General features: G+C 45.1%; 1 protein-coding gene and 1 pseudogene across 4 annotated transcripts in view; both read right to left on the bottom strand.

The window, feature by feature from the left end:
* NHEJ1 (non-homologous end joining factor 1) overlaps nt 1–25,417 on the bottom strand; it is an 81,039-nt gene that overhangs the window by 24,620 nt on the left and 31,002 nt on the right. Inside the window, exon 6 of one of the 4 annotated variants that reach the window (XM_059703196.1) lies at nt 5,317–5,511. The exons of the other annotated variants lie outside the window; for them this stretch is intronic. Coding sequence (XP_059559179.1) covers nt 5,332–5,511 — 180 coding nt within the window. The 3' untranslated portion in view covers nt 5,317–5,331. Of the gene's footprint in view, nt 1–5,316; nt 5,512–25,417 lie in introns of those variants that run through there. 4 annotated transcript variants of the gene reach the window in all.
* On the bottom strand, nt 19,335–20,238 carry LOC132237929 (large ribosomal subunit protein eL20-like; annotated as a pseudogene).

The raw sequence follows: 25,417 nt of genomic DNA on the forward strand, positions 1-25,417 counted from the left end.
AGGCTGCAGAGAAAGAAGTGTCTTCAGGGCAATACCAGGTTTCTGAGCAAGAAGGAGAAAAGAATGCTCAGAGAAGAGGCTGGAGATAAGATTTTGCTCATGATGCACTACCAATTCCACTAGGCACAGGGGAAGGGTTCAGGAATTGGGGAAGGGTAGGAAAAGAGGACAGGATGAAGAAGTGCAGAATAAAAGATGGAGTCCAGTGGGAGGTCCACTAAGGGGAATGGGGGTGTAGAGGACACAAATCTTCAAAACCAGAAAAGAAGGAAGCCTTCTGTTATTTTGGCAAGAAGGTAAACATAGGTAAGAATATGCCAAGAATGAGGCTATGCCACTAGAAGTCACATTATTATTACCAACCCTCGGCTAGAACTAGTCTAGAACAAAAGGATAATCTTCTAAGCTTCACCAAAGAACACTACCAGCTTTAATATCAGGAAGTCAACCAGACACACCTCTATCAAGAGTTGAGAACAGGTTTTCAAGGGTTCAGGAATTAAGGAAATCTTCAAGAAAGGAGAAACTTGTGCAAGGTTAGTACAGATAGACTTAAAGCCCTAAGTGGAATTATTGGGACTAATTAGGAAAGTGCATTCGTCATTAGAGAATTAGAAATTAGGGTGTTCTAAAAAGGGCAGAGTAGCAAAGAGACTATTAATATGGCCAAGAGGATCTCATCAGTGCTTACACTCTGGAAGAGAATTAGAATGTAAATTCCCAGAGGGACTGAGAACCCCGCCCCATCCCCACTCACACACACACACACACACACACACACACACACACACACACACACACACTCCCAGCCCAGAGAGAGTTGAGGAAAGGAACCTACACTAGTGAGCCCAGGAAGCTAAACCAGTAGAGCTAAGAAATGGCAAATAACTCTATCAGGATAAGGAATTGTGCTGCATAAACTCATCCATTTAGTTTCCTCCCTTTAAAAAGTTACAAAACAAGCAAACAAACAAACAAAAAACAACCACACACACCACAAAACATACCGACTTAACACTTAAGTTTATGCTTAACATTAAGTTTAAACACTACAGAAGTATATAAGTAACAGACCCCCTCTCTTCACCCAACCCACTCCTCAGGGGTAACCTGTACACAATTTGGTATGTATACTCCCAGATTTTTGTTCTATTCTTTTTTCTTACCACACCGAGGATATTTTTCCATTGATTTTTTTAGAGAGTGTGGAGGGGAGGGAGGTGGGTGGGACAGAAAGAGAGAGAGAGAGAGAGAGAGAGAGAGAGAGAGAGAGAGAGAGAGAGAGAGAAACATTAATGTGAGAGAGAGACATCGATTGATTGCCTCCCATATGCGCCCCAATCAGGGCTGGGGATGGAGCCTGCAACTGAGGTATGTGCCCTTGACTGGGAATCGAACTCAAGACCCTTCGGACCTCCGACCGACACTCTAACCACTGAGAAAACCAGCCAGGGCCTTTTTTTCTATTCTTATGCAAACATAGACACATTGAGGTGTTCCCCCCCTCCAAAAAAAATGGGATCACATTACATATGTTCTTACGCATTTTCCTTTTTTCACTTAATAGTAAGTATATCATGGCCATCTTTTCAAGGTATATCCAGGTCTGTCTCATTCTTTTTAATGGGTTCACTGTACTACAGTGTATGGATGAACCATAATTTTTTTCAGATTTACGTAACAATGGGCATTTTAAATGTTGTCAATGCTGCTTTGAAAATATTTGTGCACGTCTTCATATGTTAATAATTCTACAGATTACATTCCCATCTTCTGAAGGAAAGGATAGATCTGATACTGCCCAAAAAATTGCTCTCCAAAAATCGTATATCAATTTACCTTCCCATCAAAATCATATGTAGAATGCCCAATACCCCATCCTCTTGTCAAAGCTATAGTAATCAATCCTAATTTCTGCCGACTAATAGGAGGAGAGAACCTCATTCATCTTTTAATGTGAATGCCTTTTTGTTTTGTTTGTTTTGGTGGAGGAGGATATATCAGTTTAAGAACAATAAAAACTATTTTCAAATTTGTTTGTATATTTAAACATTGAACCAAGAGGATACCATCTTCATAAAATATACTGATTGCTAAAGGAAAAGAAACATGAGAATAATAATAACTACATACATTTAATTTTTTAATTTTTAATTTTTATTATGTACCAGACCCTATGAAAAGTACCTAACTATATTATCTTATTGAGCTCCCACAACTCCATAGAGGGCATTATTATGCCCATGTTATACAAAAAGAAACTGAAGTTAGATAGGTTAAGTAACTTTCTCAAAATTACACAACTAATAACTGAGTAAAACTAGGTTTTGAACCCGGGCTATCTGACTCTGGATTCCCCACTTAGACAAGTAACTTTCTAAAAAAAAAGCCACATAGCCAGTAAATATTACAGTCGGGATTCTAACCCAGGTCTAACTCCAGAGCACACATATGTAAAATGTTTGCTTGCTTGTTGTGTGTTTAATAAAACTAGTATTATTTATATGAATAATGTAATGATAGTATGGGGAAGAATGTATTCCTATCTAACCTTTTTTTTTTAATATATTTTATTGAATTTTTACAGAGAGGAAAGGAGACGGATAGAGAGTTAGAAACATCAATGAGAGAGAAACATCGATCAGCTGCCTCCTGCACGCCCCCCACTGGGAACGTGCCCGCAACCAAGGTACATGCCCCTGACCGGAATCGAACCTGGGACCCTCGAACCTGGGACCCTCCAGTCCGCAGGCCGACGCTCTATCCACTGAGCCAAACAGGTTAGGGCCCTATCTAACCTTTTTGCGGGGAGGGTTCTTGTGTGGGTATTTTCGGTTCTGTTTTGCCTACGGTTTGAAAAACAAAATACTGACATTGCCTTTGGTGAGCTAAAGTCAGGTTAAGCCCAACTGCATGACTCCAGAGGCATCATACTTATGTGAATGGAATTCACTGGAGTTGCGCAGTACACAACCTACAGAGCTGAGTGTGGGCCCCAGGACCAGATGCAGACTGACTAATGGAAAAGGGAGATTTCTCCCCATAATTAGGCCAACAGAGTGTCCCCTAGTGGTTGAGAATAGTGTTGACAACTGCAAATGTCTAGCTAGAGAGCTCCAGTATTGACAGAACTAGGGTAGTTGCTGATGTGAAATCAGGAGACATGAAAATGAATTGCTGCTTCCTCTAACTCAGTGGTTCTCAACCTTCCTAATGCCGCGACCCTTTAATACAGTTCCTCATGTTGTGGTGACCCCCAATTTCATTGTTACAAATTGAACATAATTAAACCATAGTGATTAATCACAAAAACAGTATGTAATTATATATGTGTTTTCTGATGGTCATAGGCGACCCCTGTGAAAGGGTTGTTTGACCCCCAAAGGGGTGGCGACCCACAGGTTGAGAACCGCTGCACTGGAGTGTTCTCACACAAGAGAATGCAAGATAAATCAAGACTCCTCTTTGGGGAATCAATGGTTCCTTAGGATACAAAGGGGAACATGGGTAAGTATCACCAACAACTCAGGTCATAAGAATAAGATGCCTACACAGTAAATGAAGAGAGAAAAGGAAATGATTTTACTATATGAGAGAAGGTGGTAGAGAAGCAGGGAGATAGACATAAATAGACTCAAGACTAGATAATCAGCCCTGGAAATGTCTTAGTAATCTTCCAAAAGGCACCCCTCCACCGCCACCAAAAAATAAAAATAAAATAAAAATAAAAAGCCACTAGAAAATTAGGAGAACCTTGAAAATATTCTCAAGGGGGAAAATGATGCTAAAAGAAACCCAGATGTGGTGAATATAAAATGAATGGAATTTTGGATTCATTCCTACTGTCAGCCTCTCTTAGAATTGAGGCAAAGGCAATTGCAGACTTGGGAAGAAAGGCTTAACTTGACCAAATTAAAATGGCCTAAAGCCATAAAGAGACCATGGGTAAAACAGAAACACACATCAGCTAGGCAAAAGATGGGCCCTGAGGATCGGCACAGCAACTGGAAGAAATGGAGAAGAGTCAGCCAAGGTAAACATGGTAAAAGTGAGTGCCAATCACTGGCTTGATTGAGTAGGGGAATTCTAGTTAATATTTACCACTTGCTACTCACACAGATGATCGATTTTCAAAGAATTTGAAAGTATGTTGTAAAATAAAAATAACACTAAAATATAAGACACCACATAATCTTCCAATGACCTGGGTGTTTATCAAAACTATCAATTGTCACTACTGTCTAAGGAAGTGACAGTGTCCGGTCTCAGTTACTGACCTGGCAAAAACCTGGCTAGAAAGAAACAATCAAGAAAGACGTAGATGGCACCGAATAAGGAGATGACAATGCCCAAAGGGTTATGAGACATTATTTCCTTTATAGTTCAAAGACCTCAGTACAGTAAAAAGGGTAGTGAATAAGAGCAATGGGACAGGGAAACAAGTACCACATCTATTTTGACAACTCACTAGACTGTAAGTTCTAGGAGAGTAAAACTTGTTTTGGTCATTGCTCTGTCGCTGCATCTAGAACAGTAACTGACACAGAGGAGGCACTCACAAATACTTAAAGAAGAAACAGTGCCATTCGTTGAATATTCCCTATTCCCATCCTCTCAAAAATTATACCCGGAAAGAAAGAATGAATGCTGCTCACTCTGATATCCTTTTTCACATTCTCTACTTAAAGAAATTCTTATCCTTCAAGCTCCAGCTTAAATTTCTTCTCTTTCTCAAAGTCTTCCCTGATTGTTTCCTGCTGCCCACAAACCTACCTCCTTCAAAAAGCCAAAGTTATGCCCTAACCAGTTTGGCTCAGTGGATAGGGCGTCAGCCTGCAGACTCAAGGGTCCCAGGTTCGATTCCAGTCAAGGGCATATACCTTGGTTGCGGGCATATCCCCAGTGGGGAATGTGCAGGAGGCAGCTGATCAATGTTTCTAACTCTCTGTCCCTCTCCCTTCCTCTCTGTAAAAAATCAATAAAATCTATTTAAAAAAAGCCAAAGTTAAACCTTCTTTATTCTCTTCGACCAAAGCACCTTACTTGGACCTATATTTGTACTCGTTTCATTCTGCACTGCATTGCAGTTTAATATTTACATGTCTGACCCTCCTCCTGGGTTATATGCTCCTTGAAGGTAAATTCTAGATTCAGTTTTCTTGAATCCCCATCTTCTAACATAATGCCTTGCAAACAGCAATTACTTAAGTGTCTGCTAAGTTTAATAAAACAGAATTATATTCTTGGTATCTAATAAGAAGCCAGCACATTACAGGTGCTCAATAAATGTTTATTACATGAATGAACTGAAAGAAAGATAATACAGCAAAATCAGGTTCTTTGCCTCAAAAGCCAGGGCTGAAAGACATCACACCTTGAAGACAGAGAAATCATCTCTTTCCCTTGGTGTAAGGAGACCTTGCCTGGTTCATGTGCCAAGTATCCGGCACTCTGGCACCAAAACGGTAGAGATAAGTTTGAGGGAGTTCCAGGAAGAGTAACATAACTGACCTGGGTGGGGGAGGGAAGAATGAAAAAGGAGCGATTAGGGGCTTAAGCCAGGCAGATGGCCTAAGTGACGTCTGAGACTAGACATGATAACCTTCTGCTAACATCGGGAGAGTGTAAACACCAAGTGGAGAGGAATTGTTTAGCCTGGCCCAAGGAGCTCAAAGCAGGAGAAAGGATGAAACAAGGATGGAAGATCAAAGTCCTGCGACAGAAAAGCCAACCAGGAGAGACACGGCTCTCCTTGGACTCAGCAAACAATGTCATATACATTTTCACAGATATCAACAAGTGTTATTATCCTTATCTTCAGGCATAAAGGAGACTACAAACAGATGGATTGTTGAAAATAGAACTGAAACCGAATACAAAGAGCCTATGGTTGGGACAGAAAATTCTTTTACCATTACGCACAAGATAGCCCCATACTCAGTGTCATTAAAGCAGTGTCCCCAGAACCCACCGATGCAGACTGCACCCATAAGTCAAAGCACCTGGGGATGAAAGAAGAAAAAGGAGCAAGAAAGAGAATCAGAAAAGCAGCAGGACTGGAAGGAATCCCATGGTCAGGTAAAATGCAGGAAATCTCCCATCTGTGTTCTCATTCGCTCTTTTCCATTTTACTCGAACAAAGCCAACTCTCAAAGTGGAGTTTGCTGAAAACATATTCATTTCTTCCTGTTTCCCATTCCACTCCAGCCCACCTGCCTGCCTGCTTCTCAGGAACTTTCAGTAGGCTTCGATTGTGCCTACAACATCAGCAGTAAGTGCTGTGAGTGGTAGAGCCGGAGAAGATAGTTTCCTGCTTCAAAGAACTTGTAATCTACTTGCAGAGACAAAATATAAATATGTGAAAAAAGCAAGAAAATAATTGCAAAGAAAGAGATGATAAATACAGGAGAAAATAGGATAAACTATTGATATGTAACTGCTCATGGTCTGTGGAGTGAGAGGAAAATAAGATTCAGCTGATAATTCAGGGAAGGCTTCCTGGCAGAGGTGAATTTTCTTCTTGAAGAAGAAAAACAGAAATGGACTGACTGAATTCAATTTATGGGTTTATAAAAGTTACAAGGAACCTTAGGGTGTGTTTTATGAAAACTGCTCATTGACAGATGAACTAAACAGAAGCCCAGGGAGCTTAAATAAAATATGTCCAAGTGACAAATAAGTAAGTGGAAGAGCTGGAATTCAAATCAAATTATTCTGACTTCAGATGGAGAGCAGGTGACAGGAACAAATGCAGAGGAGTGAAAATGAGCAATGCCTAAAAGGAAGGTGAGCAGACAGGCCTGGCTGCGACAGAGGGACCATGTACTGAGTACTGAGGTCCTGTGGTACTGAGTTCTGTAGGGTACTGAGAAATAAGAAGCCCCGGTCTACTCCCAAATGATCTGAGTGGCTCCATCTGAGACTCCACTTCTCTCCCTTTTCAGGAACACCCATGACACCGCAGTGACAGGAGCCCTGCAGAACTTCTGCATTTCCCATACCACGTGTCCTGCTCTGAGACCTTAGCTTCTAGCAGCCGCCATCCCAGATGCCTGCCAAGACCCTAGAAGCTCCAAGACACACATATAACAAAACTAATCAGGGAGCTACTCCACATACGCACTTCTGGTTCTGCTCACAACCCCACCCTCCTCCTTTGCCCCCACCAACACTGAGGAAACCAGATGTACAAATGGTTAACAGAGAAAAAAATCCCACCCAGACCACTTGAAACGCGGCTAGTCTGGCTGGGCTTCGAGTCCGCTCAGCGACTGCTCCACGTCTTCTATTTATAGGCTCTGGGTGCCCAGCCCAGCTTCCAGGTCACTAATTGTGGCCCAGCCCTGAGCCAACCCCACACCTCCTCCCCCGCCCTGCAACGCAGGGAACAAGAAGCAAATCGAGCTTTGTCCAGCCCAGGGAGAGCAGCGAGGAATGAGATCTGAATCCAAGACCCTGTATTATAGCCAGAAGGCCCTGCCCTCGTACTATGCATCTTGGAGATATGAGCTATCCCTTCCTTCGATAGCAGATTGCTCTTGGCAAAAAGACTCGGCTTTCTCTGTTAGTTCTGTATCCGTGCTACATTGGGCAATAACCAACGGGCCACATCCCTACTAGCAATTCTATATCTGAAGCCTTGTGTCCATCCCAATTAAACCTGGCCATTGTCAATGAGGTTCATATTCAGGGGAAAGGACTGGGACTCAGGTGAAGGAAGAGTTAAGAGGCTTAGAATAAGAAAGAGAAGTCTCCTTCCTTTCTCAGTGCCTCAATGTTATGGTTACCATTCTTCTCAAACAGCCCAACAAACTCCCAAACCTGTACAGCCTTGATCAATACTGTCCAAGACTATACATCCCAATGTCAATCTTCCCTTTCTCATTTGGGGGTTCATTTGGGCCATTGGCTAACATGCCAGGGATTCTGGTTATTGGAGCCAGAACCAGAATGCTGCTGTGCTATCTCATCATCACCCACAAATGCCAATTCCCAGCCCCAAATGGCCCCAAATCTTTCCTCCCAAGACCACAAGGGGAAAAAAGTTTCCAAATTAAAAAACTAAAACTGGCAACAAAGGTGCCCCATGGCAGTAACCTTTAAAACTGGCCATTAAAGTTTATAAGTCAGACGGCACCAACGTGAACGATCAAGAAGAGAAAAACAGCCCCCTCCCTTGGGGATCCAGAGCGACAGCCTTCCCCCTAAAGCCACAGAGCTGATGTCACAAGAAGCACTTGCTGCCATCAAGGGCTCTCTGTGTCCCAACTACAACCATTCACAATGTAGGCAGCCTCTGTGTGCTGAGGCGGGTGGGTGTCTGGCTGAGAATAAAGGAAAGGGGAGGGGTAAGGGGGCATGGGTTGGGGCTATATAGGAGGTAGGAGAAGATGGGGAAAGGAGGAAAACAACAAATCTCTTCCTAGCCATGATGGCTGCCTGCAATTCACAGGCCAGGAGGGGACAGGCCTGTCAGGCTGCCTAGGAGAGTGGTTCCCAACTTTTTTCCACCCAACACACATGAAGCATATCACCTATTTTCATCAGTAACTTTAAGTCATTATGTAATGATGCCTAACCATCCTGGGATAGAGGGGACATATATCAGAATTTTTTGGCAAGGGTATGAATTGTTTGAAAAGGCCTCCAAATTATTCTGACCACCTCCCCTATGGGTTATTTATCCCCCTGTGAAGAATCATCAGTTTAGGGAGCCTACTTCTCCTTCCCTCCCTTCCTTCCTTCCATGTATTCAACAAACACATTTTAAAAGCTTCGATATGCCAGGCATTGTTCTAAGGACACTGGGGTGACAGCAATGAGCACACAGACAAAAATCCCTGTCCTCATTGAGAATCCATGCCTTCGCAGGGGAGAAAAACAACATAATAAAAAAAGCAAAATCTGTGGTATGTTGGGTAATGATAAGTGCTAAGGAGAAAAACAGAGCAGGAAAGGGGAACGGAGAGTGCTGGAGGGGGTGGGGATGACATTTTCCAGAGGGTGGCCAGGAAGTCCTCAACTAGAAGGTAGCAAATGAAAAAAGAGCCAAACAAAGAGAAGGAATGGGCCACGCAGGTCTCTGAGGAAAGAGCATCCTCAGCAGAGGGACAGCAAGTGAGAAGGTGCTCAGGTGTGACACATGTCTAGTGTGTTCAAGGAAGAGTCGTAAGGAGGCCACTATGCCTGGAGCCATTCTTGGTGACAGTTCCTCCTCCATTGTACATCCTATGGCTCTGAGGAGCTGGGCTGATTGCCTGTTGGACTAAATTGTCTAAGCCAGGGACATGCTCACAAGCAAAAGGAACTTAAGTAGCTTGGTGAAAGGGGACACAGGTAGGTAAGATAGCTTAGTATTAAAGTATTTCTCCTTGTTTAAACAGATTAGAGTTCTTTTAAATAAAATCTCATCCATTCACACAAAATCCTTGCAAAGAACAAAAGTCATATCCCCCAAAAAATCCTTCTTTAAATGAGGTTAAAGCTAGGAATTGGAATAGAATTTACTCTTGATACCCAGTCCAATACCCTAATATTCATAAAATCATAGAATATTAAAAGCTGGAAGAGGCCTTAAGAGATGATCTTATGCATTCCCCTCATCTTACTCCAGAAGCAGCTGCTGAAATTAGAGCCCAGTTCTTGGATAAGGGGTGAACACTCCTTAGAAAGCAACGTAGTGCCGGCCCGTGTGGCTCGGTGGTTGAAGGTTGACCTATGAACCAGGGAATCATGGTTCAATTCCCGGTCAGGGCACATGCTGAGGTTGCAGGCTAGATCCCCAGTAGGGGGCATGCAGGAGGCAGCTGATCAATGATTCTCTCTCATCATTGATGCTTCTATCCCTCCCTCACTCTCCCTTCATCTCTCTGAAATCAATAAAAACACAACTCCTGCATTCAAGAATCTCTCCTGCAAAGGATGATATGGTGATGGCATTAGGATTACCGAACACTAAATAGTGTTCTCTGTCCCCTGATCTCTAGAAAAAAAGGCTGTGTTGTTTCCAGTTGCTAGGGCCACTGCTCTTCATCTAGCTTCCTTCAGCCCAAATGTCCTTGGTGATACAGAGCCCAGCCAAGCCCGTGGCTGCAGGTTCTGAAGACCAGAACTGAGTCTACAGTGTGAACACAGATACACACACACAGACGCATACAGTCAGTGGGAAGGAGGGGAAAGGAAAGCACACACAACACAACACACTAGGGCAGCTGCAGAAAACAACTGCTTGTTAAGTTAAAATTAAACTCTGCACAAATATTGACCTTTGGAGGGGACAGAAACCGGTCCCATATTTACCAGTTTTATAAATGGGACTGACCACAGCTGCCCCACGCGCTTGGCCAGCGTGATGGCAGGATGGGGCGAGGCCATGCTTTGGGGGTGGGGGGTGAATGAGAGGGGCAGGAGAGATTTTAAACACTCTCTTAAACGTAGTTACTACTGGTAGGTCAAAGTTCCCGAAAGCCTTAAAAGAGAAATTTCTAGGAAAGCAAATAAGGCAGTCCCTGAAAGTGGGGGGTCAGAAAAGTAGGAATAGAGAGGAAAAAGAAAGTGTGAGAAAGAAAAAGTTTGCTACAAATAGTGAAAAATATAACAGAGATTGAAACTGAATGGAGAGAATGCTAGGAGCTTATCCTTTTGAACCCTGGCCCTTGGTCAAACCAAGAGTCATAAGGTAGGAGACCAGGTGACCAACTTAACCTAATGGAACGATCGAAACTAACCGGGCCTGAGTCTTGGCTCGGCTGCTTCATTGCTATGCAGCCTTGGGAAGCTGAAGGACCCCCGTTTCTCCATCTACACAATAGGAGTAATAATACAAAAACTTTGTCCTAATTCACAAAGACAGAACCCAAAAAAGACAGTGCGAGTGAAAGCACTTTGCCAACCGTAAGCACCGCACAGATATCAATCATTACTTTTATTAATTCTCCCAAACTAACTGTACACCTTTATACTTCAAACTGGCCAATGAACTGCAGTCTCTCTAAGAGCAGAGCTAGGTCAGAAGGGAGAACTTGAGCTTCCCCTGAACTTGTCAAAAGCCTCCTAAAAGCATACACCTAAACCCTTCCCTTGCTGCAGGATAACGAGGAGGCCAACGTGCTGAACGATGCCCCAGAAGCCATACTCCCAGCTGCAAAAGGTCCCAATACGAAGGGGAAGAAAGGATTCATCAATACTATTTTCCTGACAGCTGATCTCTAGCAACCCACGGTTTTTCAGGAACAAACTTCACAGCTGCTGGGCTACTTAGTTCTGTTCTGAATCTCTGCTGCCTTCACCCTCTTTTATATTTTCCTTACACTCATGACTTCCACGATTAATAATAAGCATAAAAGTCTGATCCAATCACCACTGAGTAGAGCATGACAACACCCTCCCACCAACACTGTGCCACCAAGAATCACAATCTGAAAGTATTTCAAATAAATATACTTTGAAAAATACATGAAAAGATGTTGCTGAAATTAGTTGCCCAGTTTTACAGAAAGCCCCTGTGCCTTTATGTGGTACACTGTTTACACTCCACATCTTCAAAGCCTGGGGCAGACAAGCGTCTGTCACTTTATGGCACAGGGAAACTGCAGTGATGAAGTTAAAGTCCTTTGCTCCTCAGGCTGACCAAACACGTCACTAGTATCTCTTGACTCTGCTTTACTTGTTCAATGTTTGACCTTAATATATCACAGTTTATATTGTTAAACGTGTGTCATAAAACATAAACAATGTACAGCACCATGTCAGCAATTCAGGAAGAATTTCCAACGCTGCAGTCTCCCTGGTCACAGGACAGGGAGATGTTTTGCATTTGGTGCACCAAACATGTGCTGCACGGGACTCCAAACAAACTGGGGAGGGGGAGACAGACAGGAAAGAAAAGGGAAAGCCAATGGGGAAATCATACTCCACGTGGGGAACCAGCTTCCTTGAATTTGGGTCCAAGGACTTTTCACAAAATGTAATCCTTATGAATTTCCATCACCCTCCTCCTAGGGCTTCGTCCCTCTCCAGGGGCTCCAGAGGAGTGATATGCCTCCAGGTCCAGCCACTCAGGGCCTCTAAGGATTCTATTTTTCTAACCTAGAAAAGAGTTCTCTCCACACTCCATGTCCATCTTTTCCACGAGTAATGACCTCCACAGGTCTTAGTTCCATCTTCTATAAACAATGGAGAAGGTGAGCTAGCTAACTTTCCCTGTGTGACCTAAGACTCCCTGTCAAATCTCTTAAGCTATAGCCAGAACTGATGTTAATTTCAAGTACACCGTACTTCTAGGAAAAGGGAAGTGAGCATCAGCATGACTGTCACCCACCTAATACTCCAAAAAAGTTCATCCTTCTTGCTCTAAGCGACAGAGCTCACAGGAGAAGCCCTGAACAGAACCCATCGGTCTATCACTCTTCAAGGTCCTCCTCCCACAATGTTCTCATCCAAATAAAATCAACGCCTCAGACAGGGAGGTTTCTAGGCTAGAAAAATGGTGCAGGTGCTAAAAACAAGCATCATCAAAAGCAAAATATTCTTAAGGGGAAATTCAGAGCTAAGTAAATCTCTGGGGAAACACACACACACACACACACACACACACACACACACACACACACACAACAATAAAGCCCACAATGGGAGAAGCAATTACCATCCAGCACTTAGAAGTGTTGTGCCCATGACGCCTTGCCTGTAAGGGGGTCCCTTGACCTTCTAACCACAGCTCCATCTGTGAGACCCTGCTGACCTCCTCCCAGACTAAATTCAGGCTGCCTACATCCAACAGGATCCAGCAAAATGCAGCCCACATAGGAGATCTAGTCCAATGTTGTTTGTCTCCTTCGTCTTCTGCTCGCTCCTAGCCAAACCGGGGTAGACTGACCTCTCAGAGAAGTCCCTAAGCAGATCATGTGCCAGAGCTGATTCCTATTTAGAACGCCTTGACCTAAGCAAGCAAAATGTCATTCTTGGGGGCTTCAAGACAGAAGGGCACTTTAATATTAAAGATAATAGCAGGGAGATATGGCGGGGGGGGGGGGGAGACCTGTAATACTCTCAACGATAAAAAAAAAAAAAAAGATAATAGCAACATAAGTTTTCCAAAGGCCTACAAGAGATAATGCTAATAAGACCTAAGAAATAGAAAATGGCCCAGGCCGGTGTGGCTCAGTTGGTTGAGTGTGGTCCCAGGCACCAAAAGGTCACTGGTTCGATTCCCTCTCAGGGCACATGCCTGGGTTGTGGGCTCAATTCCCAGTAGGGGATGTGCAAGAGGCAGCCAATCAATGTTTCTCTTTCACATAGATGCTTCTCTCTCTCTCCATTCCTCTCTCTCTCTCTCTCTAAAATCAATAATAACATACTTTTTAAAAAGATAAATAGAAAATAGAAGCAAGGGTCCCCAGAAAGGCTCTGATGTAACCCGAGAACAAAAACAACAGGACTAGAAGGGGACTCTTACAGGGACTGGATAAGACTGGGAGCAGATTGAAAGCACACAGAAGAGACCCAGAGACCTGGAAAACACCTCCACACACAAGGGCACGTCTATTTTATATCTGAGGCCCAGGCATTGCAGAAGCGTTTGCTTGTGTAAGCACTATGTTTGGAACCCAGAAACAACTAAATTTCAGGCCTAGTAGGAAGCATCCCTCCACTGTAATCTCTGAAGCCCCTAGAGAAGCAAATAAGGAAACATTGCTACCGGGTACTAGTGTGTGCTGCCGACTCACCAGCGCTAGGAAATGTCTGAACAGAGTCTTATTCAAGCCAAGGGAAAACGCTGTTAAAACACACAAAACTCCTTTGACTAATGTGCGAGGGGGAAAGAGCCTCTATAATTAACAGAAACTGTCACAGGCATTGGGGGCCTCCGACGTGTTCAACGCAAACCACTTGAAAAGACCCGGTCTTCTCGGAGAAGGCTGGGGTTTGTGAGCGGGGCTCCACCAGGCTGGGGACAGCTTTTCCAAAAGAATCCCACCATATTCAAAAGGAAGAAGATGCAGAGGGAGAAGAAAAAAAGGGGTGGGGAAAGAAAGGGAAAACCCAAACCTCAGCTGAATGTTTTTCCACCACTGGAACTAAAAAGCAGAGCAGAAGAAGAAAAGTCCAAATGCAACCAGTTTTCAATTAGGGCCTAATTAGAAAGAAAAGTGGCAGTGCTATTATTACAGATCTGGGGAGGAAGAAATGCAGTCAATGACTTGAGTTTGGGCTGAGCCATCCACTTGAAAGCTGTGATGATTAGAGGGACAATTTATGGTGAGAGATGCTGGAGGGAGAGGGAGGGATGGAAGAAGAGGACTTAGAGGCTGGCTGATTGAGTCAATCAAGAGCCAAAAAAAAGATAGCCCCAAACATTTATTGATCACCCACAATTTGCAAAGCATTACACAAAGGGCTGTGAGGAGAAATAAAGATCATAACAGCCATAACTCTGACCTGAAGATTGTCCCTGCCATGAGTACCCACCTCTCAACACTCAGCCACTGCGTACACATGCACAGTCCGCAGAGAATTTAACCTCGACTTCTTTTTATACTAAGTCCACTCTGACCACTCATGTGGACTCTCTCTGCATTTCTCCCAGTTCCCTCCTCATTTCCATACGTGACACACAGAGACACCCCCAAACCGATCAAGGATGCCATCATCAAATATAATTCCTGAATGAAGTTATCAGGATTCGCCTCAGCCTTCAAAAGAAGCCAAAGTCTGCACCTCGGCTCAGGCAAGCTGAGACCCTACATCATGTGGGAGAGTCTCAGAAGAGCTGGAGGGCATCTTCTGCTTTTTGTATAATCCCAAATGATTCAGTTCCATTTTCTAGGTAAAAGCCATAATAGATGAGAACAAGCAGAAAGGAGCTCGGGATGAGCATCCTTGTCTGTGGCTGTAGGAAGGAAGTTCCATTCCCTATTTGCAATAAAACAAAGCAATCTGATTGGTAGAAGCATGAGTACTTTCTTCCCTTGCTCTGGGGTACCCTCTCCCTTGTTGATTTAGTTCAGGCAACTTGGAGGAGGGACAGGAAAGGCCAGGGCAAACATGTCACAGCCTGCAGTGAATAGGGCCAACAGAAAGGAGAGCAAAGAACAGAGCTGAGAGGAGAGGAAAAGAGGAGAGGCCTCTCTTCCCATTCCACAACCTGGGCTCCATCCAACACAAAGTTAATTTCTAACCTCGGCTCACCACCCTGCCCACTGCTTGCATGATTTATCTCCCTATCTGCCTGCATTGCCTTTACAAGCCTCCTAGCCTTGCACACCATTATAAAAGCTGTCTGTAATGCTGGCTCGACCTGGCCTGGCCCGGGCTTCTGCCACGGTAACCCTTCCCCACCCCTGAATTTTACAAGCCTTCCGCCATCATGGAAATCTGAAATCCCACGAAAGAACAGTAAACAAAGCAGGGAAAAGAAAATACCTAACTCGGCCACTCTGGACACAGCAAAGTCACAAATGGACTGATGTCTCTAAGCCAGGGATGAAGGCCTTTTAGGCAACGACAGTGAGCTGCCCTCTGGACTGAGCTCAGCCAGATAATAATAAAGAGATGCACACAGATGGGCCTAGCCTGAATGGGGTACAGCCAAGCATCCTGGAGCCCTGGGAATTCCCAGGCTCACGGAATCAGCGAGAATATCAAGAAAACTCACAAGTGTGCCCTAGCCGGTTTGGCTCAGTGGATAGAGTGTCGGTCTGTGAACTCGGGGGTCTCAGGTTCGATTCCAGTCAAGGGCATGTGCCTTGGTTAAGGGCGCATCCCCAGTGGGGGGTGTGCAGGAGGCGGCTGATCGATGTTTCTCTCTCATCGATGTTTCTGACTCTCTATCCCTCTCCCTTCCTCTCTGTAGGAAATCAATAAAATATATTTTAAAAAAAGAAAACTCACAAGTAAACACAGATGTCAGGTTCAGAGAACCATGTGGAAATGTGAAGTTTTAAATAACGGAAAGAGACTAAACATTATTCAGACCACAAACTAAGTCGGCATCAGTTCTGTCACCTTCTTATGGGCTCCTGAGGGAGGCAGCATGGTGTAGTGGAAAGAGCATGGGCTTTGAAAGCTGGCTTCATCACTTATTTATGAGCTATGTGACTCTGGTCAACTTATGCTCTCTGAATCTGTTTCACTTTCCGTACCATGGGAAAATACCAACTCATAAAAAGGTTGTGAAGAGTAACGAGATTTACAGCCAGAGGGCCTGGCACTCAACAGGTACAAAAATTGTAGGTATTCTTTGGGATGTTAGACATCCTAAAATGTGTTTGTGATGGGTGTTCTATTGCTTCCCCTGGCAAATCTTAGCCTGCTTAACAGGTTTCCCTTTATTCTATGCACACTTTCCCTTAATAAACCAGACTCCATCTGTCCATCTCTTGGCCAGAGAATGAGCCCAAAGGGGGTCTCTTGGGGAAGTATTCTTTCCTACCGACTGTCTTGAATCCCCTTGTCCCTTTATCCCTTTGAACTCCTATGACCCAGTTCTGGCCATGACCCTCCTCACTAAGCTCCCATTGGCTCCTCCAGCCTTCCTTCAGAAAGGCTCTTCTTTCTCTTCTGATGCCTCAAGAGACCCTGCCAGCACCCACCGGGTTCCATTCTTTTCAAAAAAAGCCACACTGCCCTGTTACAGCATCTAAGCCAGAAGCCAGGGCTCATATCTTCCTGGCGAGCTTAGTAGAGAAAGCGACACTAAAGCATTCTCCATGAGTCTCTGGAGTTCCAAAGTGCCCTGCCAATGAGGCTGAGTGCTCCCCAGAGCTCTGTTATTCACTTGGGGGTAGGTAGTGGGGAGCCAGAGGGGAGGGCCGGGGGGAGGGCAGGAAGAGAAGAGAGCCTTGATTCAGGGGCCAGACTGAGTCCGCCACAGGCCAGGCTCCGCTGAGGTTTCTCGGGTGAAACACGTCTCTGTGATGGCTGTGCCTGTGAAGCGGATGGAAATGCCCATAAAGCCCTATCAAACCCTGTTCACAGAAGGACAGGGATATATATAGAACCAGGAACCAAAGGGGCCACAAGGGATTCAGGCGGACAGCTCCGCCCAGCCCTTAAACCCGCCCAGGGAAGGGGGGCGGCCCAAGGAACAAGCTCAAGGAATGAAGGTTGGAGACAGCCCGGCGGGTTTGCGAAGGGAGTGGGGAAACGAGGGGCGTCAGGGACAATGCTGGAAGCGAGCTCGCGCCCAGGCTGTGGGAATCAATCAGGCTGGGAGCTGTGCCTGCTCCAGCGCATGGCCGTGGCCGCTAAAGGCCTCGCTCTGAGTTTTGGCCAATTTGGAGGTGACGTTTAACTCTTTGCTTTGGAGTCCTACCATCTTGATGGTGCTCTGCTTCCTTCTCAGAACCAATGAACCAGCTTTCCCTGCCCTCCTCCGCTCTCCCCACCAGCACCCCCACTCCCACCCTTCTCCATTCTCACACCCTTAACCCCACTCCCAGCCTCCCAAAGAAACAGGGGTGGGAGGCAGGTGAAAAACAGAAATCTATCCATAAGGAACGTGTCCTGAAACAAGAAAAATATCCTAAGATGGACATCTAATAAAAGATAGAAACAAATTCACAGAAAGGAAAAAGAGGCTCACAGAACAAGGCAAGAACCTTATAAGAAACCATGGCATCTTATAGCATCAGGCCCTAAAGGAGACACTGTCACACAGGGGCAAAAAGTAAGCAGGTTCTTCTTCCACTCTGATTTGTGGACGTCCCTCTCTCCACCAATCCTCTCCCAAAGTAGGACATTGCAGGTACAGATACTGGCTGATTGAAGCTAGCAAGCACTGAGCCACAAGGCTTTCCTACCTGAGCAACAGCCAGAGCCCCCCTGTCCCCAGTTCAAAAAAGAATCCTTCCCTCTCTCCACCTCCTTCCCCAAAGCCAGCATGAGATGTATGACAATGTTTTGGCGCCACCTGCCGTCCTTTCCTGACAGCTTAGTAGAATAGACCCTAAAATTGGACGGACCTCAAATTCACCTTCTTTAATTCATCATTAAGCCCCAAAAGAATGGAATCCCAGAGAAAAGAAACCAAACTTCTACCAAAGGGAATACTCCCACAGCACGCAATGGCCAACCCCAGTGCCCATCCTCCTGTTTCCTGGGACAGATGTTTTAGGAAAGCCAACTAGCCAGAACCTACTCGGTGGGTTTTTAGCTCTAGTCTTAACAACCATTAGTCTATGAAGGTCCTTCTCCAAGAGTCTTTCTGATTTGAGAACTGTGAATACTCAATAAGCCCTTTCTCTATTTAATAGAGTCCATATACATTAAAATTATTTCTATATCAGTTTTTATTTTCTTGGTTTTAGGTAGAAATTCTAATTTTGCACCAAGATGACATGATCCTTTGTCATCAAACAGTCAAATGAAAGCAGTGTCACCCAAAGAGCAACAACTTAGATATTTTACACTGCTCTCCATTCCTGTGGTCCTCAGGATGGTCTGGGCAAACATTTAACAAGCAGTAAGCTCATCTCACAAATATAAACATTTGTTCATCCACTTAACAAATATTTCTGCAGCACCTAATATGAACTAGGCACAAGCTGAAGGTATGGGGAGAGTAAAACATATGAGGTTCCTACTCTCATAGAGCCTCCATGCTAACATCATTTACCTGGTGTATTAAGGAATTCTAGCAATTTCTCACTCATCTTAAAGAATACCTGTGTGAACAACAAAGAGCAAGACAAAGCCCTGACCAGTTTGGCTCAGTGGCTAGAGCGTCGGCCTGTGGACTGAAGAGTCCCAGGTTCGATTCCGGTCAAGGGCATGTACCTTGGTTGCAGGCACATCCCCAGTGAGGGGGGGTGCAGGAGGCAGCTGATGGATGTTTCTAACTCTTTATCCCTCCCCCTTCCTCTCTGTAAAATTCAATAAAATATATTTCTAAAAGAAAGAGCAAGACAGCCCTAACCGGTTTGGCTCAGTGGATAGAGCATCGGCCTGCGGACTGAAGGGTCCCAGGTTCGATTCCAGTCAAGGGCATGTACCTTGGTTGCAGGCATATCCCCAGTAGGGAGTGTGCCGGAGGCAGCTGATCAATGTTTCTCTCTCATTGATGTTTCTAACTCTCTATCCCTCTCCCTTCCTCTCTGTAAAAAATCAATAAAATATATTTTTAAAAAAAGAGCAAGACAAAAATGTAAACAGACTTTGTAAAGACAGAATAAAAAATATAAAAGGCTACAGAAGGAAGGGTATACAGAATGGGACAATTAATTATTGTTTCATCATATTCCTTATGGATAAGTATTTTTTTCCCCTAAAACCCACTCCTGGACCTAACTCTAGGAACTGCATGCAGCTTCCAAAGTCAGCTTCCTCAGACCTCAAGATTTACAAATCTTTAGTAGAAATTATGGAGAGATGCCTGGGATTGACAGTTTAAATTACATGCAAGTATTTTCCCAAACGTCACCACAGGAAATATGTGGGGCTCCATAAAAAGCATTGTCATCTGGTAAACGGAGACGCTGCTGATAGGCCCTAGCATGACCCAGTAAATCAGGGGAATGGAGCCAATCATCCCCCTGATTTACTGGGAATCTTGCAGGAATCTTAGGGCTAGACATGCCCTCCCTACTCTTGCTCTCAAATTGTGTCCAAGCAGCTCTAGACTACACCTGTCAGTAGGAAAAGAATATTTTTCCCCCCGGTTTTCCCAAGGAGTTTATTTGGGCAAACCAGGGGATAGGGAGGCCCTGCATCTAAAATGAGGTGTTGGGCCTCTTGGTGCTCGTGAAGTGTGGCTCATGCTGGCCACTAAGGACCCGGTGAGAAAACGGGAACTTGATCTTGAAGTTGTAGAGCTGCTTGACTGCTGGCTGCAATCTCCTCCATCTTCATTATCTGGATTGAGTGGGCACAGGCACAGTGCCAGCCTCCATGTCTCAGTAGCACTGGGTGACAGTGCCTGCGGTGGTCAGGTCCTGGTACTCCCGGTACATGTTGAGGGTGCCACTGCGGGATTCGAGTCGTATCGCAGCCAGATGCCAAAGTTCTTCACCCGAAGGGTGATTTCCCTGAAGATTTCTTCATCTTCTTTAGCTGAGACACAAAGTACCAGAAGCGGGACTTGGCAACGACATGGTTAAGTGCAAAGATGTGCGTGTGGTACAGGGGTGGTGTGCGGCAGTTGGGGGTGGGCAGGAAGCACCGCACCACCTTGTACCCCACCACCTGGTACTCTTGCAGCGTGCCCATGCCTGAGGCCTGCACAGCATTCTCTCTGCATTCACCACCACCCACAAAAGGAAGTCAGGAAAAGAATCTTAAAGAATTCTAGGAAGGGAGTTTCCAAAGCTTTCCTAGTAGCAATCTAGTCAGGTAGAAAAGTTGTCTCTCTACATCACCTTTAATCTTATTGCTACAATTCAAGTTCATCCTTTCTTGTATTATCTTGAATGAAATTTTAAAAAAGCTATTTATTATCCTGCATGTGCTAAATCTTCATATTTAAAAGACCAAGCTACTACCCCTACTCAATCTACTCTACAAATTAAATAATCCCACTTTCCTTGGATACTATTTTTTTAAAATTCTGTTTCCATCACTTTTATTATTGTCCTAACTTTCCTATGGGCACTCGGGCCCTATGCATCTTTCAAGCATGACCCTCAAATCCTAAGAGGCCCACTAGTGCTAAATCAATAGGAAAGTGGCCTCAGGATCTCATGCCCTTCTCTTATTGATACAATCTGGAATGATGTTCATCTTTTTATTCACCCAAACTATGCCAAAGACTATGTCACAGTTGGGAGCTCTTCCTAGTTAAATCTTTCAGGAAAAAGGGGGACATTTTCCCACCTAGGAAATAGAAGGTACTTTATAGGAAAGACATTCTATTACATAAGATACTGGAGTAGCTAAAGCATCTGATAAAAAGAGTAGCAGGCAAGGTCGATGTGCAGGGAGCCCAGAAGGGCATTTAGAGGGGTGTGTGCCTGGTTGAGGGCTAGTAAAGGAATCAGAAGATTCTGCTTTCCTTTACTTAGATCCACCCCCTTGTCAGGAGCTCCCTGGGAATCCTTCACTAATTTCCCCACAGAGAACGGCTTCCTCATTTGTCCCGCTCAGCACCTTGTCTATATCACTAGCACAGCACTCTCGCCTTGGATTGCAGGTTTATAAATAAGCACACCTACCTGTCTCCCCTTCTCCTTCGGGGCAGGAGTCATGTCAGCCATTGCTGTATCCCTGGCAGTCACAGGTACTTAACAATGCTAGTTCCCTAGCCCCGCAGCACCTCGTGCAAAAACCTAACCTCCGGGAAGAGTCCATAAACACTGGCTAAGGATGGTAATATCACAGCAGCCATCCAGCTCACCTCCACTATGCTGTCGGACCAGTTTAGGATATTGGCTTGGAAACTCCTTTTTTCTCTTGGCCCAGACATTTACTCTTAAGGTTTGCTTCTTCCTCAAGAGACTCCAGGAAATAAGGTTAGTTTTAAGTCCTAGAAACTCTAATCATTCCTGTTTTCTTCAAGCTAAGGGCCTAAAGGAAGACTGCAAATACCCATGAATATTGATGAACCTCTGCGGTCACATGAATATTAACAACACCCTGTGGTTTTCGGGAACAGCAGCCCAGCAAGAAGGTCTAATATTAACCTTGGCCAGGCCCAAAAGGTGGGAAGAGCATATGCCCATATGTCTCCTTGGGGAGTAAAGGGTGCGTGGCAGAATCTAGTTTGGGGGTTGGTCCCTATGCAAACACTGGACACAAGGGCAGTTAAGAAGGGACTCAATGTTGTACCCCATGTCCCTGGCACTGAGGGCTCTGTTAGCTGCTACCCAGGCAGAAGTCCCCAATCCTCACGCTTTGCAGCAGTAAGGATGCAGAAACAGGAAGACCTCGATTCAGAGGAGAACAGGTAGACACAGTGACCTAGTTCAATCACTATAGTAGAGAGAGAGGTAGGGAAGGTTCAAAGTCAGATCTCTTTCGGAAGAAACCTGAATCAAATAAAAAAGCTCAATTAGGCAACAAAATACACAGTTAGCAAGTTACACATTAACAGTAACAAAGGACCTAGAGACTGTGGAGTCTCTAGCTCCACACCTTTCATGAAACTAGTGGACACAGAGAACAATGGCTCAGGTTTAAGAAGAAACATGTTCCAGGGCTGAAGCTACAAGAGATGGGAGGCATTGGGTTCTTTCAGCTCTGATAGCTTCTGAACCAGGAGATACCAGAAAGAATGGTGCCTGTTTTTAAAAACTAGAGGCCCAGTGCATGAAATTTGTGCGGGGGGGGGGGGGGGTCCCTCAACCCAGCCTGCACCCTTTTGCAATCCGGGACCCCTTGGGGGATGTCTGACTGCCAGCAGTCAGACATCCCTCTCGAAATCCAGGACCGCTGGCTCTTAATCTCTCACTTGCCTGCCTGCCTGATCACCCCTAACCACTCTGCCTGCCTGCCTGATCACCCCTAACCACTCTGCCTGCCTGCCTGATCACCCCTAACTGCCTCTGCCTCGGCCCCTGGTTGTTTGGCTGTCTTGTCTAATTAGCATATTATGTTTTTATTATTATAGATAAAGAAATAAGTGCTGTGAATCAGAGTCAACCAAAGAAACTCAGGCACCCCTGGACCTGGGTCTAAGTTCAACACCTATTCAATGGCATATGACAACACTAGTAAAGGAAAGGCAGGTTAAGTGGCCTTATGCAGTGATTAAAATTAATGCTAATAATAAGATTCCTTCTGTACTCACACACCAGGACAGACTGTGCTTAAAACTAGAGAAGTGCCTCCACTCCTCTGCCTAATCCTACTCAAAGGCCTTGACCCCTTAGCTCTGTCTGAAAAGCTGACCCAGCCCCCTTCACACACACTTAAGAGGAATGGAGAGGCCTGCCGGCCTAGCCCAAGCCGAGGTGGTGAGAGGCCACACCTAGGAAGAGGGTGGGGGCTGCTCACGGGAGCTGTGTTCTGTCACACAATTACCATATTATGTAGCTCTAATAAAAAAAAATACTTGAAGTTTTACTAGTGCCATATAATAAAGTATTTATAGAATCCGGGGGTTGGGGGTGGGCAAAGGTAAAGGGGGGAGAGGGGAAAGAAGGAATCAGAATTGTTAGCAAGAGCCCTGGCAACAACAACTCCCAGTATTCACCACAGAGGTAAACTTCAAAGCCATCAGCCTGGGACATCCGGCTCGCTCTCATTAACCTAGATCAAGGTGGCTTACTGTTCACCTCCTCTCCATAACAGTCTGTCTCTGACTTCTTCCTGGTTTACAAAGAAAAGAGATGAGAAACTGGAAGGAACCTGAAGGTAGAAGAAGGAATGTCAGCAGAACTGTGCGGAGCCTAGGCCTGGAAAGTCTGAGGACCAGAGGAAAGGGGTTGTCAGTTGAAAGAATGAATGGAATGTGAGTTTCTAAAGGTTCCATTCTGAGACTAAACTTCTAGGTCTCACCATCCAACAAACCTGACAGTTTTGAAATTTGCCAAAATAGGGTTTTCCATCATTGCACTTGCCCTTTTGCACACCTCTCACACTCCCCATTCCAACCACACTCTCCACTTGCTACCACCACGAGGGCAGTGTGCTCCACAACTACACAACCACACCGCATGCACCCACAGCTTCTCCCAGACCTCCCCTCCTCACCCATGGTCCTTACAGCCGCAGTGTCACACACACAACAAGCTCACCACAACATACTCCTCCCCAAGAGCACTGGCTGCCTGGATTTCCTAGGCATCTTCCCAACTTAAGACACATCCTAGATAAAAACATTTTGAGCCTACAATCCTCTTTAACATTTCAAAATTTTCTATTACCCAGAAAATCTCCCCAAAGAGAGAGAACAGTGAGGGCTATGGCATTATTACAGAGGAGACTATAAACAGAACAAATATAGAGCTGCTTTATTACAAGGCAGTGTGGGGTTGGTGGCTGGCTGATTACAGGGACACTCCCCAGAGCTCTCTGCAATCCCAAACCTCAATAAAGGCCAGACTAGAGCTGCTTTCAACCAAAGGGCAGGCAATTGAATCCAGGGGGCCCCTAGAATCCCTTCAGATTCCAGTCCAGGATATGATACCTGCCTTGGTTGAAGATAAGAAGGAAAGCAAACACAATCTAAGAACAACCCGCTTAGCAAAGAGCCCCCAGGCCATCTTCTCAAAGGCAAACACAATTAGTATGGTTTGGGTCTCTTGCAATCAACAGATATCAACCTTCAGATTAAAAAAAAAATTAAAAAAACAACAACAATAGAAATCAAAAACAAATTGATAGACTGAAAACCCCTCCACATCAGGGACAGTACAGAGTGAGGAGCAAGAATAGACTGGAAGACAAAGAAGTAGCGCAGCTTGAGTGACTAAAGGAACCATATTACGCAAAACATCATAGAAGGAAAGAGTGGGAAATCCACAAGTCCTCTCTTCTGGGCTCGGGCACACGGCGTCCCTTCCTGGGTGACTCACAGTGGGGTCACCTTCACCCCCTGCTTCATGTGGTAAGGGCCTCTTTATAAGGAGACACACCACGAGCCTTCTCCTCCTCCATCTCTGCAAGCCAGGAGAATTGCGTCACTGACCTCCGCACATACTCACTCCCTCCTCTTTCCAGCCGGCCACCACACAAGGGATCTTGTCTTGTGGTCCCTGCGATCCTTTCATCTGGGCTCCAAACCCACTGTCACCTTGGCCCTGAATCACTCCCCAGGAGACACTGGGAAAACATTGCTGGACAAAGAGCGTCTGGGTCCTGTATGGCTAGAATTTACTGATCCCTGCTGGTGAGAGAACCCGACCACGCTCTCCCCTGCCCAAGGCCAAGGCCCAGGAATAATTTTGAACCTGGCCTTTGGCCAGCTCTGCTACAGACTAGGTTCCCGCTGATTTGGGCGATACCAATTCCCTTCAGCTCCCAAGAACCTAAGGACAAAAAGGACTGAGAGGCAGCCTTAAAGGTTCTAGCTTATCTACCTTACTTGTTCAGTGGCCGAGAAATTGCTAGAGTTGGGAAGAGAGCCAGCAAACTCCCCCAACCCCCCGGCCCCCAGTTCTGTTCTCATCCCACTTGGCTATCCTGTTCTCAGGGCGGCCCCAAGGAAAACATTTTGGCAGTTGAAAATGTCAGTGTTTCTCAGATCCTTCTCCAAGATAGAGGATTCCCCTCCAACTGTGTCTCAGCTCATTCCATGTCTCATGGTCCTAACATTTTTTTCTTGACCTTCTATGTGATGATACTCCAGTTTGGTGCTTAGCCATTTTTCTATAATTTCAGGTCTATGTTTCAATGGGCAGATTTAAGAAGAGTTACAGGAACACTTTTTAGTCTCTGAGCATCCTCCCTTCTCAAATATAGTTCATTAGAACAGAGCCTTTGAGACAGTGTGAGATAGTGGAAAAAAGCTCTGTACTAGAAAGTCAAAGGATGAGGTTCTGGT

The sequence above is a fragment of the Myotis daubentonii genome, chromosome 7, assembly GCF_963259705.1.
Source record: "Myotis daubentonii chromosome 7, mMyoDau2.1, whole genome shotgun sequence".
In the NCBI taxonomy this organism is placed as follows: domain Eukaryota; kingdom Metazoa; phylum Chordata; class Mammalia; order Chiroptera; family Vespertilionidae; genus Myotis; species Myotis daubentonii.